Consider the following 16,482-nt stretch of genomic DNA (forward strand, 5'->3'; position numbering starts at 1 on the left):
ATGGGGTATAAATCTGAAGAAATCACTGAGTCTCTGAGAGACCAAAAATACAACCAGGTGATGGCCACTTACCTAATTCTACAGCACCAGTCACCCGGGGGAGACTGCTTCCATCACCAGGAGAAACCCATGAGAGCCATGCAGTCAGGCCATGTCCTCAACCTGGCAGATCTTCACACTTTCCCTATGTGCTTAGGGAGAGCTACCAAGCCTGCTCTGCCCACCTTCACCTTGCCACCCAAGACCAATGAGAAAGAGGGGAAGAGTGCCAGGCAGGGTGGCACAAGGCACAGCATGTCTGCCGCCTTGTGCTGCCAGCCAAAGAAGACCCACCCTCCCCACCTACCCCATCTGGGCTGTCCTGTGGCTGATTCCCTCGTGGGCAGCAACCTGGAAATCACTGAGTATTTCACACAGACGGAGATCGGGTCATTCAGCAGCCACATGGCCAGTGTCCAGCCACCTCTCTTTCTGGACACCTCCTCTCCTAGGCCACACCAGAGTGAGAGTACAGGTGACACAGACAACAACGTGTCCTCCTGCAGTCCCCAAGAGGAACTCTGCAGCTCCCAGGAGGCATCTCAGTATTTCACCCCCACAGGCTCCTCCCCTTGGGATACATTGCAGGAAGAGAACATGAACCAGGATGAGGCCATCACCCATGAAGCCACTAAGACCCAGGAAGGGACCATAACCCAGGATGAGACCATCACCCATGAAGTCACCAAGACCCAGGAAGGGACCATGACCCAGGATGAGGCCATCATCCATGAAGCCACCAAGACCCAGGAAGGGACCATGACCCAGGATGAGGCCATCACCCATGCAGCGACCATGACCCAGGAAGGGACCATGACCCAGGATGAGGCCATCATCCATGAAGCCACCAAGACCCAGGAAGGGACCATGACCCAGGATGAGGCCATCATCCATGAAGCCACCAAGACCCAGGAAGGGACCATGACCCAGGATGAGGCCATCATCCATGAAGCCACCAAAACCCAGGATGAGGCCATTCCCCATTCAGCGACCATGACCCAGGAAGGGACCATGACCCAGGATGAGGCCATCATCCATGAAGCCACCAAGACCCAGGAAGGGACCATGACCCAGGATGAGGCCATCATCCATGAAGCCACCAAGACCCAGGAAGGGACCATGACACAGGATAAGGCCATCATCCATGAAGCCACCAAGACCCAGGAAGGGACCATGACCCAGGATGAGGCCATCATCCATGAAGCCACAAAGACCCAGGAACAGACCATGACCCAGGATGAGGATGTCATTCAGGATGCAACTATCACCCCAGAAGCCACCATGACCCAGGAAGCAACCATCAGGCAGGAAGAGGCTATCACTCTGGATATGGCCATGACCCAGGAAGTGACCATCACCCATGGCCAGCCCCAGGATGCAGGTCCAGCTTCTTCCCGAACCCAGAGGCGCCACAGCTGGAAGGTTGTCAAGAAAACAATCATGAACTGCCTCAGACAGCTGTGTTGCTGCTGCCTGCCACCTGCAAACAGAGGCCGCACCTCCTGCAAAAACCTGGCTCCAAAGAAAAGGAATCACGGAGTCACCCCTAGAACCAGGTGGGTGCACTTATTCATTTTATTTGTGCTTCTTCTGTCCTTCGTGATAAATGATGCCTGTGCCCACTTGTGGCACACTTGTGAACTTAACAACCTGCCACTTCAGAGAGACCAATCCCAGAGAATCCCCTCAAGTGTGACCTCAGGCTTGTTGAGCTACAAGTGGACAGCAGAGATGCTGATGAGAGCAGGGAGAGCAGGGGCGGGGCAAGACCACAGAAGGCAAAGATCCCATGGAGGACCAGTGGGGGACTTAGGCACTGCAGGCCAGCACAGTAAGTCCTGTGTGTTCCAAAGCCACTAAGAGTCTCCTTCCTGTGTCTTTCTGCTTTGAAGTCCTGAAGAGGTCAAGCCCCAGCTCAATGGCTTGTGAGCCACGGGTTGGGGACCGGTCTGGCTGAGAATCGGACAGCCCCACTGGGAGCCAGACCAGATGTCCAGGAGGCAGTGTGGACACAGGCCCCTCCTGCAGAGGAAGAGCTGTCCATCCCAGTGTGGATCTCTCCAGGTAAAATGGCAGGCAGGAAGGACAAACTATCCTCAGGGTCTTGCTCAGAGGGGAGGGTTGAGATGCAAAAGGGCCCTCAGCTGTCTTGTGGAAAATTAGCCCCTTGTCCTCTCCCCCTGCCTGGCTAAACATCAGAGATTGCCCTCTGGGTAGTGACTGTCCTTTGCTCCCTGTTTCTGGGCAGAGAACATGGTCTTCTCCATGAGGTAAGACTTCTCTCCCCAGGGAGAGTATTTCTAGTCAGGCTGTCCCATCTGCCCCAAGATGGGTTCCCAGGTTGAGGATGTGGCCTGCAAGCAGCCCTGTAGGACTCCTCTAGAGGGTAGCCTCCTGTAAACCTTTTGCAAGAACCCCCAAAAGTCATCACAGCAAGTTACATTGCTTGAGTCCTCAGACCCGACTCAGAGCAAAGCTTGGAACAATCTCTACTGGGGAGTGACTCCAGGGCCGGCTGAGTCTTCTCCCTCCACCAATTCTGCCCTCTAGTTACTCACCTGCTTCCTTTCCATGCTTGCTCCTTCAAGGCCACCATTCCCATTGGGAACTGGATTCCACACTCACCACCACGTGCCACATTGTGAGGGAGTGATAGGTACCATGATATGGATGGAACCAGAAACCCTTTTGAGGTGGCAGCAACTTGCTGTGGGCTCTGCCTCGTGCCAGCCCAAGTCTGCACTCAGAGGGGCATATCTGTAAGGTCGCTTGTTCTTGCACAGGTAAGCAGCCTTTTTCCCATCCTTTGAGCAAGCTTCCAGGAAGCCTCCCTTACCCATTCCACACTCACATTGATAAGGTCTCATCTTGTGTGTTCTTTCTCCTTAGACGGTGCCAACATGCCACAGCTTGAGACACAGAAAAGTCTGTGCGACATGAAAACAAGGGTCCTGGAATGATAATCATGCTCCGCTGGCTTCTGTGTCCAACAGCGTGTCTAGACAGTGTTCCAGCACTAAGAGAACACATCTGTCTATCTGCTCGGTCCTCTGAGCAACACTGAGCTCTTAGGACAGACACTGTAATGTGCTCAATCTGAAAACAGGGAATCTTATTCCACTCTGGGGTGAGAAGAGCACCCCAGATCCCATGCTTCCCAACCCCCCGACAACAACTCTGGGAAAGCACTCTTTGTGCAGAATTCTCCAGCCCTGTCCTTTCCCATACCCCTCACTGCTGTCCATTCCTTATACTCATGGCCTTTCCTTCTCTTTGCCAAAGCACGTGACTCTTAAGCCCCACGGTGGCATAACTCTCAGTCCCCTCTAATGAGGAATCCTCTCATTTTTTTCTCTCCTCTTGACTCTGGTTTTCTGTCTGTAGTCTGGGTTGCCAAGGACTGGCCACCCTCCTGCCCTCAGCCAACTGATTGGAGGGGATACAGGTGTGCACCTGGTCTTAGTGTGTTTGAGGGGTTTTGTTTTTAAATTATCTATGTACTGGTGGATGACCTTGAACTTTTAATCCTCTGCCTCCACCCACCAAATGTATCTAGTACAGGAATTCCCCACCATGCCTGGTTTATTTGGTTGTGGGGACCAAACCCAGGGCCCCCTGCATGCCTGGCAAGAGCTGTCCCAACTGAGTCACACCTGTAGCTCAGGCTAGCCTGGGACTCACTATGTAGCTGAGGAAGACCTCCTGATGGAATTACAGATCTATACCATTGACCCTGAATTTTCTCTTCTCTCTTTTTTTCTTTTAACCTTTCTAGATGGCCCAGTCTTTATATTGAGAGTCTTTTGGAGTGCCACAAACATGAGCAGTATCCGGAAGCTGCTCTTCTGTAGCTGGTGAGCTGTGATCTGGGCAGGAGGGAGGGAAAGGAGGTTGTCCCAGTCCCAAGGTCACTCAGGTCAGTATGCAGCAGTCCCTGGACTGTCACCTGTGTAGCCAGGCAGCTTTGAAGGACTGTTCTGACTAGCAGCCCTCAAGTTGGTCTCATCTAACCCTCTATGCAGCTCCGAGGGACAGGATGGAAGACACAAGCCTCAACCAGCCCATGTCCAGACCTGCATCTGAGGACACTATGGGATGGAGCCTCACCCCCACTGCTTGAAGGTTTGGTCCCCTTACCCCTCGGGGGATCTCATACCCTCACATTTAGCCATTTCCAGGGAGTTTGTGCATTTTTCTTAAGACTAGTTGCTAGAGCTAGTGTGAAGGTGTATGCCTATAATCCCAGGATTCTGACAGGAGCCGAGCCATAAACTCAAGGCCAGCCTGGGCTATATAAGGAGCAGTGGTCCATCTAGCTTTGGTGACCCTGTGAGATCTCTCTCTCTAAAACACAGAAAGTGAACAACAGGAGTATTGTTCCGTGTGCCTTGCATGCACACTGGTTCTTGTCCCTGGGTTCTTGTCCAGTGAAAAATAAAACCAGGTTGAGCATGCTGAGAATCCCAGTATTGGAGGGTGGAGACAAGAGGATCAGGTGGTCAAGGTCATCTTCCAACTTGGAGAGTTGGAGGCCAGTCCAGGAGGAATGACACACTATTTTAAAAGCAAACAATGCTGGGCGGTGGTGGCACACGCCTGTAATCCCAGCACTTGGGAGGCAGAGGCAGGCGGATCTCTGTGAGTTTGAGGACAGCCTGGTCTACAAAGCGAGTTCCAGGACAGGCTCCAAAGCTACAGAGAGAAACCCTGTCTTGAGGAAAAAAAAAAAAAAAGAAAAAAAGAAAAAAGAAAAAGCAAACAACCCCTACCCACAAATCTTAATGCCCAAATCTGAGAAAACAGTGACATGGCAGCCCATAACAACAACCTACTCCCTGTGAATCAGACCTTTCTGATAGAGAGAAGAAAGTCGGGCATCTAGATGTGCAGTGCAGTAATCTTTTTCCCTGTGACTCACATCTGGAATTGGCCTGAGCATTGAGTTCATCCCCTGTTCAGGGCACCAGGGAGCTGTTCAACAAGCACTTCTTGCTGGCCCTGTGGGGGGCACTGGGGAGCTGTGTGAGTAGTGCTCCCTGTTGATCCTGTGGGGGGCACTGGGGAGCTATGTGAGTAGTGCTCCCTGTTGATCCAGTGGGGGACAGTCTGGAGGAAGGTTTGGAGAGCATAAGAAAGGCAGGAAGGCTGCTGGCCCTGCAACCTGTCAGAAACTCTGGTGTTGTGCTGCCCCCTTGTGGCACTTCCACACCAGTTCCGTGTTGGTGCGCCTGGTTGGCTGAGGCCCCTGCTTCACCTGGTGCCAACAATTGGGGTGGGTGGGTGGGTTGGTGGGTGGGGTGGGGGTAGGCTTGCCCCGCTGTACCCATCTAACATGATTTTGTCCTTCCGTCTTTCATTCCTTTTCCCCATCATCATAATACAGGATCACAATACCTTTCATAGCTCTGCTGACCAGTGGATGGTCCTGAAGAAACTGCATAGACACACACTGCTGTGCCTGGCTCTGTTGTTTATAAGGCTAGATGACTGGGCAGCGTCAAGAGTGTGAAATGGACACCCTGGGCGATATTCAGAAGCACAAGAGGACTGGGACAGTGACTGTCTGTTTTTGCACTGCCTGCTTTCCTTGTGAGAGAGGAATTCGTTCCCCAGGATGCAAGAAAAAGGGTGAGCAGGCTTGCTGAAGCTTGTCACCCCAGCACTTGGAGATGGAGACAGGTGCATCTCCTTTTTTGTTTTGTTTTGCTGTTGTGATTTGTGTTTTGGGTTTGTTTTTTTCCCCCAAGACATGCTCCACCACCACCCCCATTTGATTCAGATGCCTCAATCTTGCTGGCCTTGAGAAAGCCTGTGTCCAAAACACAAAGTGTACATCATCTGTGAATTGACATTTGAGGGAATACATGTGCTACATACATACAAGTTTGAGCATATATGTGTATGTATTCAAGGACACACATGTACAATCACACAAGTGCAAACATATAATGTGTGAGTGATCTGCACACACATTGAAGTAAAAATAGTGATAAAGAAGCACACAGTTACTTGAAGAACCAGGTAGCTTTTTGGAAGACCTGGCCTTCTATGCAGGAGCATCCTAGTCAGCAAGACCTAGGAGAATGAGACAGGGTGATGCTGCTGAGAACACTGGGTAGGTCCTCTCGGGATGCTCTATGGTTGACAGAGCCCAGCAAGCCAAGCTTTGAGGACTCTTATTACTGCTGAGTAGGTTCCAGTTGGTGGGCTGACAAGGCGATCCCAGCTTTGTCAGCACTGTGGGTCACCTGGATGTCTCACCTCTCTGCAGCATGAGGTGAGGTGCCTCTCAGAAGCCGAGGAGGATGGCCCTGCACTCAGAGCAAAGGCCACCTTGGTCAATTCTACTGGCATTAACTCCCATCACCCAAACCATTGCAATATGTTTTCTACGTTGGAAATAAAATGGCATTGTTAAATGAGCTTTTGGTTGTTTTGAGACAGGGTCTTTATGTTGCTCTGCCTGACCTCATAATATGTGGCCTGTACTGGCCTTAAATTTGAGGCAGTGTGCCTCGGCTTCCCCAGTGGCTGGGATCACAGGTGTGCCTCATCACTGCCTCTTCAATACACACTCCTTCCTCTTTGTTTCTGTGTATGTGTCTGTCTCTTCTGTCTCAACAAGTGTATCATATACCCCAAGTCATCATTGAATTAGTGATGTAGCAATAGGTTCCCTTGAATCCTGAGCCTCCTGGCTCCAGCACTCAGTCACACAAGTTTATGTATCACTGGGGATCAAACCAGTTTGTGTGCACCCTAGATGTGCACTCTTCACACTAATCCACGTCTTCAACCTATATATGCTCCCTTTTCTTCAACTTTTGACAGTTCTCTGTTTGGACTATCTTTTGAAAATAATATGGCTGTTTAAAAATGTAAGCGTAGGAGAGTATAGCAGAACGATAATTCCAGTGTAGGTGGTGCCATTCATGTCTCCTTTATAGGCAGCTCAGTGTTGGATAGCTGTGTGATGGTATGCATGCCACTGTTAAGGCTCAGTGGGCCTTGTCTGTCAAGTGTTAGTACCTCATCCATCATGGTGTGAGAAATCTGTAGTGGAAATTCATTCCACAATTAGCTTTGAGGTGATGGGCATGGCTTCTGATCCACGTAAATGATTGCTTAAGGGGAAAGGGTGTATCCTGCCTATTTTTTTTTTCATTAAGAAATTTTCTATTCATTTTTACATACCAACCACCAATCCCCCCCTCTCCTCCCTCCTCCCATCCCCCAGCCTTCCTCTGCAAGCTCCCCCATTCCCACCTCTTACAAGGCAAGGCCTCCCATGGGGAATCCCTAGAGCCTGACATTCATTCACCTGAGGCAGGTCCAAGCCCTCCCCCTGCACCAGGGCTGTGTGAGGTGTCCCACCCCAGGCACTGGGCTCCAAAGAGCCTGCACGTGCACCAGGGAAGGATCCTGATCCCACTGCCAAGGGGCCCCTTAAGCAAGTCAAGCTACACACTGTCTCGTCTAAGCAGAGCTGACACTTCTTTGGGGTGGATTCAGACAGCTGGATCCATTTGCTCCCGGCAGAATGGACGATGGCTGTTCACAATTGAACTTGAACCAGATGGCTGGTTCTGTGTTTGTGAGTGATCTTCCCCGTTGTTACCTTCACAATTCCTTGTTACCCTCTTAAACAGACTCACACTGATTTTTCATAATAAAACTCTGCACTTTTTCTGTCTTTAGTGCTCTGTGTTCATGGATGATTAATGTTGGGTGCACAGGAACACCAGGCTGGTCCTTTTCCAGTGCTTGCGTAGGGCACAGCGTTAGAGGCTACTTGACTTGGACTCCATTTTCACCGTTTTGATGCAGAAAATGTGTCTCGTGGTATTGCAGGGTGCCTCGGTGGTGGAGAGCGAGCACTGCTCTTTCACCGTATCTCCAGCTCTGCAGAGAGCCAACTGTTCCTTCTGGATTTTGGGAAGATGGAGTGTCCCTTGAACCTGACAAACCACATACATAGAATAAAAATAAATTAAAACAATAGATTCCCAGTGCTAGAAAGGGGTTAGTAGAGTCAGGGTTGCCAACACTAGGTGCAGGGATATGCTTGTTTTAGGAGGTTTATGGCCTGTGTCAGTTTCTGGCCTTACATAGGAATTTACCTACCATACTATGCTGGGAAATCCAGATTCCAGAAGTTCCTCCATGACTAAGAATTCCCTCGGTTGCTGTTTTATGGATAGGTTTCCAAGATAAGGAACATCCTTGCATAGTGACTAGAGAGGCTCCCTATGCTTGGGGTTAGCATTAAGACATAGGTATTGGCCGGGCGTTGGTGGCGCAAGCCTTTAATCCCAAAAGTCAGGAGGCAGAGCCAAGCTGATCTCTGTGAGTTCAGACCAGCCTGGTCTACAAAGCAAGTTCCAAGAAAGGCACAAAGCTACACAGAAAAACCCTGTCTCAGAGAGAGAGAGAGAGAGAGAGAGAGAGAGAGAGAGAGAGAGAGAGAGAGGAACTGGACCTTTTGAGGGAGATTTGGGCTTTAGAGGGGGAAACATCACATTCACAGGAGCCTATTTTTTGAAGAGTTAGAATATGCAGTCTTTAAAAAGATCGTGAAGGACTGAATTCAATTCCTCTCTTTTTTTAGATTCCATGTTTATTCCAAAGTATTTATTTAAAACAGATACAAAAGGGGGCTAAGTGTCATTAGCCTCAAGTAGACACTTTCTAACAAAACCACACTTGTGAGGCTCTGGTACCTGCCAATTCCTCTCTCAACCATGTGGGAAAACACACCACAGAACCACAGTAGATGGAGAAAGCAGCCCTCACTCCACCCACAATCTGCTGGTACCTTAATCTAGACTGGCTGACTTCCAAAAGCACAAGTAATCAATTTCTATTTTTTAATAACTTACCAAAACTCAAGAATTTTTGGAGATCAGGAAGAAAACATAATGCCTGGATATGGCTCCATCACCCACGGCTATGGGAAAGATGATTTGCTGTATAGATATATCTGGTTGACTTTTTTGTTTGTTTTTGTTTTTCAAGACAGGGTCTCTGTGTAGCCCTGGCTGTCCTGAAACTATCTCTGTAGACCAGGCTGTCCTTGAACTCAGAGATCCTCCAGCCTCTGCTTCCCAAGTGCTAGGATTAAATGGGGTAGAGGCGGAGAGGGGAAGACCACCACCACTCAGCAATATATCAACTATCAACTCACTGGGATACTAAGAATGATTATTTGGAAGAAAGTGCAGGTGCCCATGAGGGACTCATATGTTTGAGTTTTTGAATTGGGTTCCAAGATATTGTTTAGTAAGGATTAGGAGGTGTGGCATTGGTCGAGGAGGTATATCACTGGGGATGATGGGCTTTGAGATTCAAAAGTGCAGGCCAGGCTCAGTCTCTCTCTCTCTCTCTCTCTCTCTCTCTCTCTCTCTCTCTCTCTCTCTCTCTCTCTCTCTCCTCCCTGTCCTGCAGATCAGGATGTAAGCTCTTAACTACTGCCTTAGTGCCATGCCTGCTTGCTGTCATGTTCCCTGCCATGAGAGTCATGGGCCAACCCTCTGAAACTGTAAGCATGTCCCCAGTTAAATGCTTTTCTTTTATAAACTGCCTTGGTCATAGTGTCTCTTCACAGCAATAGAACAATAACTAAGACACTGGCTGACTTAGCAGACCCAATCTGGAGCTGGAGTCCCAGGAAGATCCTAAAGAGCTTCCAGTTTTCAGTCCACACGGGAGTCCAGAGAAGTAGGTTCTAAAACTTGCAAGGAAGGGCTCAGAGTAGATGAACTTGCCAGTGAGAGTGAGGGAAAGCAGACAGAAAAAGTACAAGCTTCCTTCTGCCAGCTGAAGGTGTGGCCCAGACGTAGGGTGGATCTGCTGACTCTTAGGATCCAGAATTTGGGGGAGTCTCCACCTCAAATCATTCAGCCAAGGAAAATCCCTCTCAGGTGTGCCCAACTGCCTGGGTTTCAGTTAATTCCTAAAATACTCAAGTTGACAAGGTTAGCCATCAAAGCCTCCCAACGTCAACCAGAGACCACCATTCATTTCTCAATAATCTGAGTCTAATGAGAAGGGATTGACTTTCTGGAGCGTGTATATGAAGAGCTTTATCAGTGGATAGTTTTTAAAGTGTTAGGGAACAATAGAAGAGGAACCATGCTGCCTGTCCACTGATAGCTGAATATCAGTGTCCACAACCCACTGAAGGACAACACTCTGGGGCCTGTTGCTGGCATGACCACCATCCCTTCTATTATACTAAAGTGGAAAGTCTCCTTCCTGTGGTTTCAATGGCAGATGTCCCACAAAGAATCATGTGTTTGAACAGGAGTCACTGTTTGGGGAAGGTGTGGACCTTAGGAATGGGGGCCTTGCCAGAAGAATTTGGTCACTGGCAATGAGGGAGAACTGGATGTAACCGGCCTCCTCAGGTCCCTACTGCCCTAGGTACCTGCCTTTCCTGTTTCCATGTCTTCCCTGTTCTGGAGTGCAGAAACTGAAGAAATCAGCATGATTTTTTCCCAGGCATGGTTAGTGCATCTTTTGCTACAATGTCACAAGGAGCCATTGTGAGGAATGATACACATCTGGCCATATGCAGAACACACTAGGGCTGGTTTCTGTCCATACAGTGTGGTAGCTGTTGGTTGGTGGATCTCCACACTGGTGAGCGACACGAGGACTCTGCACAGCTGTGGGACCTCATCAGAGTGAGTTCCCAGTTCCCTTCTGAGGCCACTGCTTTTGTGGCTTCCTGTTTTTTTATTCCCTTATTGGTTTCAGGAATGATTGTCCTTACTCTTATTTTTCTTGATAATCTCCCACTTTATTTTTGTATTCTTTCTTGATCTATGTCATTTTCACTTTGATTTATCCTTTTCCACAATTAAAAAACATGCATTAGTTTATATTAGCCATCATCTTGAGTGTGTAATCTCACAGTGACCTTCCCATACATATACATGAACTTGGAACACATTCCTCTCATCTCACTAACTCCGCCCATTCATTCAAGGCTCTAGTGTTTCCTTTTTATGTCAGGCTCTTCCTTTCTATGTTTTGTGGACTCCTACTCCAAGGACTGAGAGGCCACATTGGATTCTTTTTCCTTTTTTGTTCTTTTTTCTGGGGGGAGGGAGTTGGTTTTTCAAGACAAGATATCACTGTGTAGCACTGGTGTCCTGGAACTCATTCTGTAGACCAGGTTAACCACAAATTCAGAAATCAGAGTGGCTCTGCCACCCTAGTGCTGGATTAAAGGCGGGCATCACCCCTGCCTAGGTAGAAGGCGTTTGAGGAAGGACATCCACTGTGTCTGTGCTTTAGGAAAAGTCTCCTCATAGGTGGTTAACTTAGTCTGGCAGGTCAAAAGTCATGGCGCCAAACAGATCAGAGATGAGATTCCTCCTTCCTGTGCATCTCTCTATCTGTATTCCTGGTTCCTCCTTTATCTTTATGGCTAATTCCTGTCAACTAGTTGCTGGCTCCATCACCTGACCCAACGTTAATTTTATTACCAGTCTTTGAGTTTCTCAGTGCCATCAAATATCCCATAACAGAATTCCCTGCCGTTCAAATTGAGCTCGTATATAATGTTCATGAGTTGCCATGAAGGACTCCTCTCGGGCTGGACACAGCTGGTTGTATCATGTCTAATTGTGAGGTGTGTGTGTGTGTGTGTGTGTGTGTGTGTGTGTGTGTGTGTGTGTAAGTGTGAGTCTGTGTCTGTGACCTGCCAGGTCTCTGTTGAAATGTCAGTCATAAAACATCAGTATTAAGATCTGGGGACTCACAGCACTAAAGACTTGCCACACAGCAGAACATGTGGCCTCTAGAAAGGGGCTTGAGAGACTGAGCTCATGCTTTTCCTTGAGCACGTGGGAATACATACAAAGTACCAATTAGAGTTAGAAGCAGCCCTGTTACACAGTCAGTCTGTTGGTATCTTGATCTTTGTCAATGTCCAGAGACATAAGCAACCGATTTCTGTTGTTTATAAGGGACAAACTAAGGCATTTTGTTGGAGAGCAGAAGGCTTTCGGATGCCAGGATAGGCCTCCATCTCCTTCTCATGTTGTCTCTAGGGTTCTGGATGACAAGCACTTTCTTGGTCATTTTGAACATATCAGGTCACTGTCTTCTGGGATCGTGGACTTTGGGGAGAAATCTCAGGAACAATGGGGACCATGTGACAAATGGTGTCAACTTTCTCTCAGCCCCACAGATGTTAGTCCTAGGTCCTGGGGTGCCATGGAACACAGTATTTTATCACAACATCCCAATGTAGTCAGGAGCTGTCATCCTATAGGACCCATAAATCTTAATTTAAAGAGAATAAGTTGAATTCTTTGAGTGTGACATGATGAGTGATTACAAACTTGTCACGGAAGGCTAGGGTCCAAATGAAGAGCAAAACACTCTCCACCTACTAGGGGACAATATCAGTCTGTAACCGAGGCAGGGCCAGTGCTCTGGAGCCGCTGTCTTTCTTATGACTCCTTGTTTGATTATTAAAGTGGAAGGGTCCTTGTTAAGGTTTGGGTGTCAATGCCCCACAAAGAATCCCACCAGGTGACACCATTTGGGGAATTTTTGGACCTCCGAAAGTGGGCCTAGCAGGAAGAGGTGGGTCACTGGGCAACATTGGGGACAGTTATTTGAGTGTAACCAGGCTCCTCAGGCCCCTACTGCCCCACTGGCCAGACCAGTGAGCTGTGCCGAGCCCTCATTGGTCCATGTCTTGCTGTGATGTCACAATGAGAGACACCTGTGCACTCACAGCTCTGGCTGAGACTGCCTCCTGTCCTTCCAGTGCAGGAGCTGTTGGTTGGTTGGAGAGAGGTGGTCTTCTGCGTTGGTGAAAGAAACAGTCTACTTGGATTTTCGGGAGCTTTAGGACCCCGATATTGTGAGTTTCTCTCCAAGTTTGTTGACTTTATTTGGTTTCTTGTTCTCAGTGAATTTGTCTATTGGCTTTCTTTACTTTTGCACTTACTTTTTCATGTTATTATCTTTTATTTAAATTTCTATAGTTTTTGGTGTGTGTGGGTAATTCAAGACAGGGTTTCTCTGTGTAGCACTGGCCTTCCTGGAACTCAATCTGTAAACCAGACTCTCCTTGAACTCAGAGATCTGCCTGCCTCTGCCTCTGCCTCTGCCTCCTGAGAGCTGGGAATAAAGGCATGTACCACCACTGTCCACCAGTTTTTATTCATTTTTAGGCTATGTTTACTGAGGAAGAATATTTTGATATTTTTATTTTATGGGTATGAGTATTTTGTCTCCATGTATGTCTGTGCACCACTAGCCTGGTACCTGTGGAGGTCACAAGAGGGAGACAGATTAGCTGAAACTCAAGGAACAGGTGGTTGTGAGCCACCATGTGGCTGTTGGGTACCTAACTGGGGTTTCTATGAAAGAGCAGGAGGTGCTCTGAGACTAAATCATCTCTCCAGCCCTTCTGTCTTTCTCTTTACCTCTGCACTTATTTTCATCATGTTTTCCTTGGTTTATTTCTCCTGTTTAAAGCCTTTTCTTGGTACGGAATATGGCACACATAAGCAATTTAGTTATGACAATCACAGGAACACCCGTAATGTATTTTGATCACATTAATCATGTTATTAACCTGTGCTGTTATGCTTTCTTCTCCCTCTTCCTGCTCCTCTTTCCTAGAAGCCCCTTTTTCAGTTGACAATCCCCTCCTGCTCCCCAGTCCCACATAGGAGAGGAAACAAGTGGTACATTTAAAGGACTGGCTTTCCCTGTAAAGCATCTGCTCCAGTCTGTCCTTGTTGAGAGCCCCAGTTGCATCCTGTATGGCTTCCCATGGGTTGACTGTGGCACTCTTGCCCTTCATTCTGTTTCTATATTGTGTTGTTTGTCCTCTAAGCATGCAGAGCAATCCTTGCGAGTATGTTTTAACCATCAAGTATGGCCTTATTAATGTGTTGTGGAATTTGGTGAGAAGTGTTAGTACTATTATTAAGGACTTTCAAGTCCATGTTCATTATGGAAACAGCCTTTTTTTTTTTTTCTTAATAGTGTCCTTTTCTGGCTTTGGCATGAATGAATTTGGAACTGTTTAGTCCTTTCTATTTTGTGACATTTATTCTTTAGGGGCTAGAATGACTCATGAGCAAGTGCCTGGTCCTGGGCTTTTCTGTGCAGTCTTTTTTCATAAATATTTCAATCTTGTTGTTTACCATCTCATCTCAAGTTGAATTTTTATCTAGAAGTTTCTAAATTTCATGCACATTTTCCAATCAACAAGAATGACCCTGTGGGTTTAAAAAACAGATTAAATGGGGGCTGGAGAGATGGCTCAGAGGTTAAGAGCACTGGCTGTTCTTCCAGAGGTCCTGAGTTCAGTTCCCAGCAACTGAACTGTGAGATGGTGGCTCACAACCATCTACAATAAGAGTTCTGGTGCCCTCTTCTGGCCTGCAGGCTGAACACTCACTGAATACATATAATAAATAAATAAATCTTAAAAAAAAAAAAACCAGATTAATTTGGGGGTGGGGTAGGTTAGAGAGATGGCCCAGCAGGTAGGAGCATGTACTGTTCTTGCAGAAGACCTAGGTTTGCCTCCCAGCACTCCCATGACACATCATAACTGCCTGAAACTCCACTTCTAGGGCATCTGATGCCCTCTTCTGACCTTCTAGGTCATAGAAAAGAAATAATACAAAAAGACTTTTATCACTATTTTATCTATAGTGCCTGTGAGTGTTCATGTGTCCTCACATGAGCACATGCACACATATTTATGGATGCCTTCAGAGGCCAGAGGTGTAGGATCTAGGTTAGGACAGTTGTGAGCCACCTGACCTGGGTCCTGAGGACCACATACAGGTCTTATGAACTCCTGAGCCATCTCCCCACCCAGGTACTCAGGTTTGGGGGTGTCTGTTGTCTTATCAACTGCTCTTGCCTCTGATTTTATTAGTGCCTTCTCTCTCAGTGAGTGCTGAGCTTGGGTCAGAGGCTGATTATCCTTCCCAAGAAGCAGCTCTTAGCTTCTGTGACCCTTTTTTTATTCTCTGTTTCTTGCTGATTCCTACCCACTGGATCTCTGTCTTCTTGTGCTGTCTGATGCTTGGGAAGGTGCTTTCTTCTCTTCCTGAGCATTGAGTCCCTGTTAGGTTGTCTGAAGTATCTCTGACTTTCTTTTCCTTTTCGATGTAGGAATTCGTATTGATAAACAGTCTCATGGGCCTGACTGGGACTGTTTAAATTTCCCGTTGAGAGTTTGGTTCTAGCCATATCAACGAGGACCTGACCATGGAGCAGGGCAGGGAGGCCCACTGCTCTACTGAGGAGACCTTCACTGCTGAGTATAAGATGATGATGACCCTGGGCCAAGGACAGTTTTCAGAGGTCAAACTGGCCTTTCATATCCCCACTGTATCCTGTGTGGCTGTAAAAATTTGTAGAAATCAGAAGTATGCCTCGCTTATCAAGAGTGAAATCAACATCATGAAATCCCTTGCCCATCCCAACATAATTAAATTGTTTCATGTGGTCCAGACCAGAGAGACCACCTACCTGGTGATGGAGCATGCGTCCGAGGGAGACCTGCTGCATCACGTCCTGGAACTGGGGTCCTTAGAGGAGAGCGAGGCTCGAAGGCTGTTTACTCAGATACTGCATGCAGTGCAGTATTGCCATGATAAATTTATCATCCACAGAGACATAAAGGCCGATAACATCCTCCTCGACCACAGGGGTAATGCCAAGCTCTGTGATTTCGGGATCTCTGCTAAGGTCATCCCTGGGCAGAAGCTTAGTGGGTTTTGTGGCACTCTAAATTACTGTGCTCCGGAACTCTTTGGAAAGGAGGCATATGATGGCCGCACCACTGATATTTGGAGTTTAGGTGTGCTCCTCTTCTTCATGGTGACTGGGCGCTTTCCCTTCAAAGCTTACTCTGCTGTGAGGGTGATACAGCAGATCCTAACTGCAAACTTCAGGGTGCCTCCCCATGTTTCCGTTGATATTCGAGATCTCATCTTGAAACTGCTGATTATAAACCCTTACAGGAGGCTCACCATAGGCCAAATCATGAGGCACCCCATGGTCAGGAACAGTGAGGCTTGTTTACCACCTACTTCCCCACATTCTCTACCAGGCACCCCGAGCCCTGGCATTGTCAGGCCCATGGCAGTCATGGGGTATAAATCTGAGGAAATCACTGAGTCTCTGAGAGACCAGAAATACAACCAGGTGATGGCCACTTACCTAATTCTACAGCACCAGTCACCCGGGGGAGACTGCTTCCATCACCAGGAGAAACCCATGAGAGCCATGCAGTCAGGCCTTGTCCTCAACCTGGCAGATCTTCACACTTTCCCTGTGTGCTTAGGGAGAGCTACCAAGCCTGCTCTGCCCCACCTTCACCTTGCCACCCAAGACCAATGAGAAAGAGGAGAAGAGTGCCAGGCAGGGTGGCACAAGGCACAGCAT

The 16,482-nt window shown here is 48.0% G+C and overlaps 1 protein-coding gene across 1 annotated transcript; it reads left to right on the forward strand.

Annotated features, from left to right (window-relative positions):
- Positions 1 to 16,222, forward strand: LOC118580106 (serine/threonine-protein kinase hal4-like). Its single transcript, XM_036181903.1, is given in 4 exon segments — positions 1 to 720; positions 1,150 to 1,595; positions 15,279 to 16,137; positions 16,139 to 16,222. Coding segments are annotated over 4 exon segments (2,109 nt in total).
- Positions 16,223 to 16,482: the final 260 nt, after the last annotated feature.

The sequence above is a fragment of the Onychomys torridus genome, chromosome 3 (assembly GCF_903995425.1).
Source record: "Onychomys torridus chromosome 3, mOncTor1.1, whole genome shotgun sequence".
Lineage (NCBI taxonomy): Eukaryota > Metazoa > Chordata > Mammalia > Rodentia > Cricetidae > Onychomys > Onychomys torridus.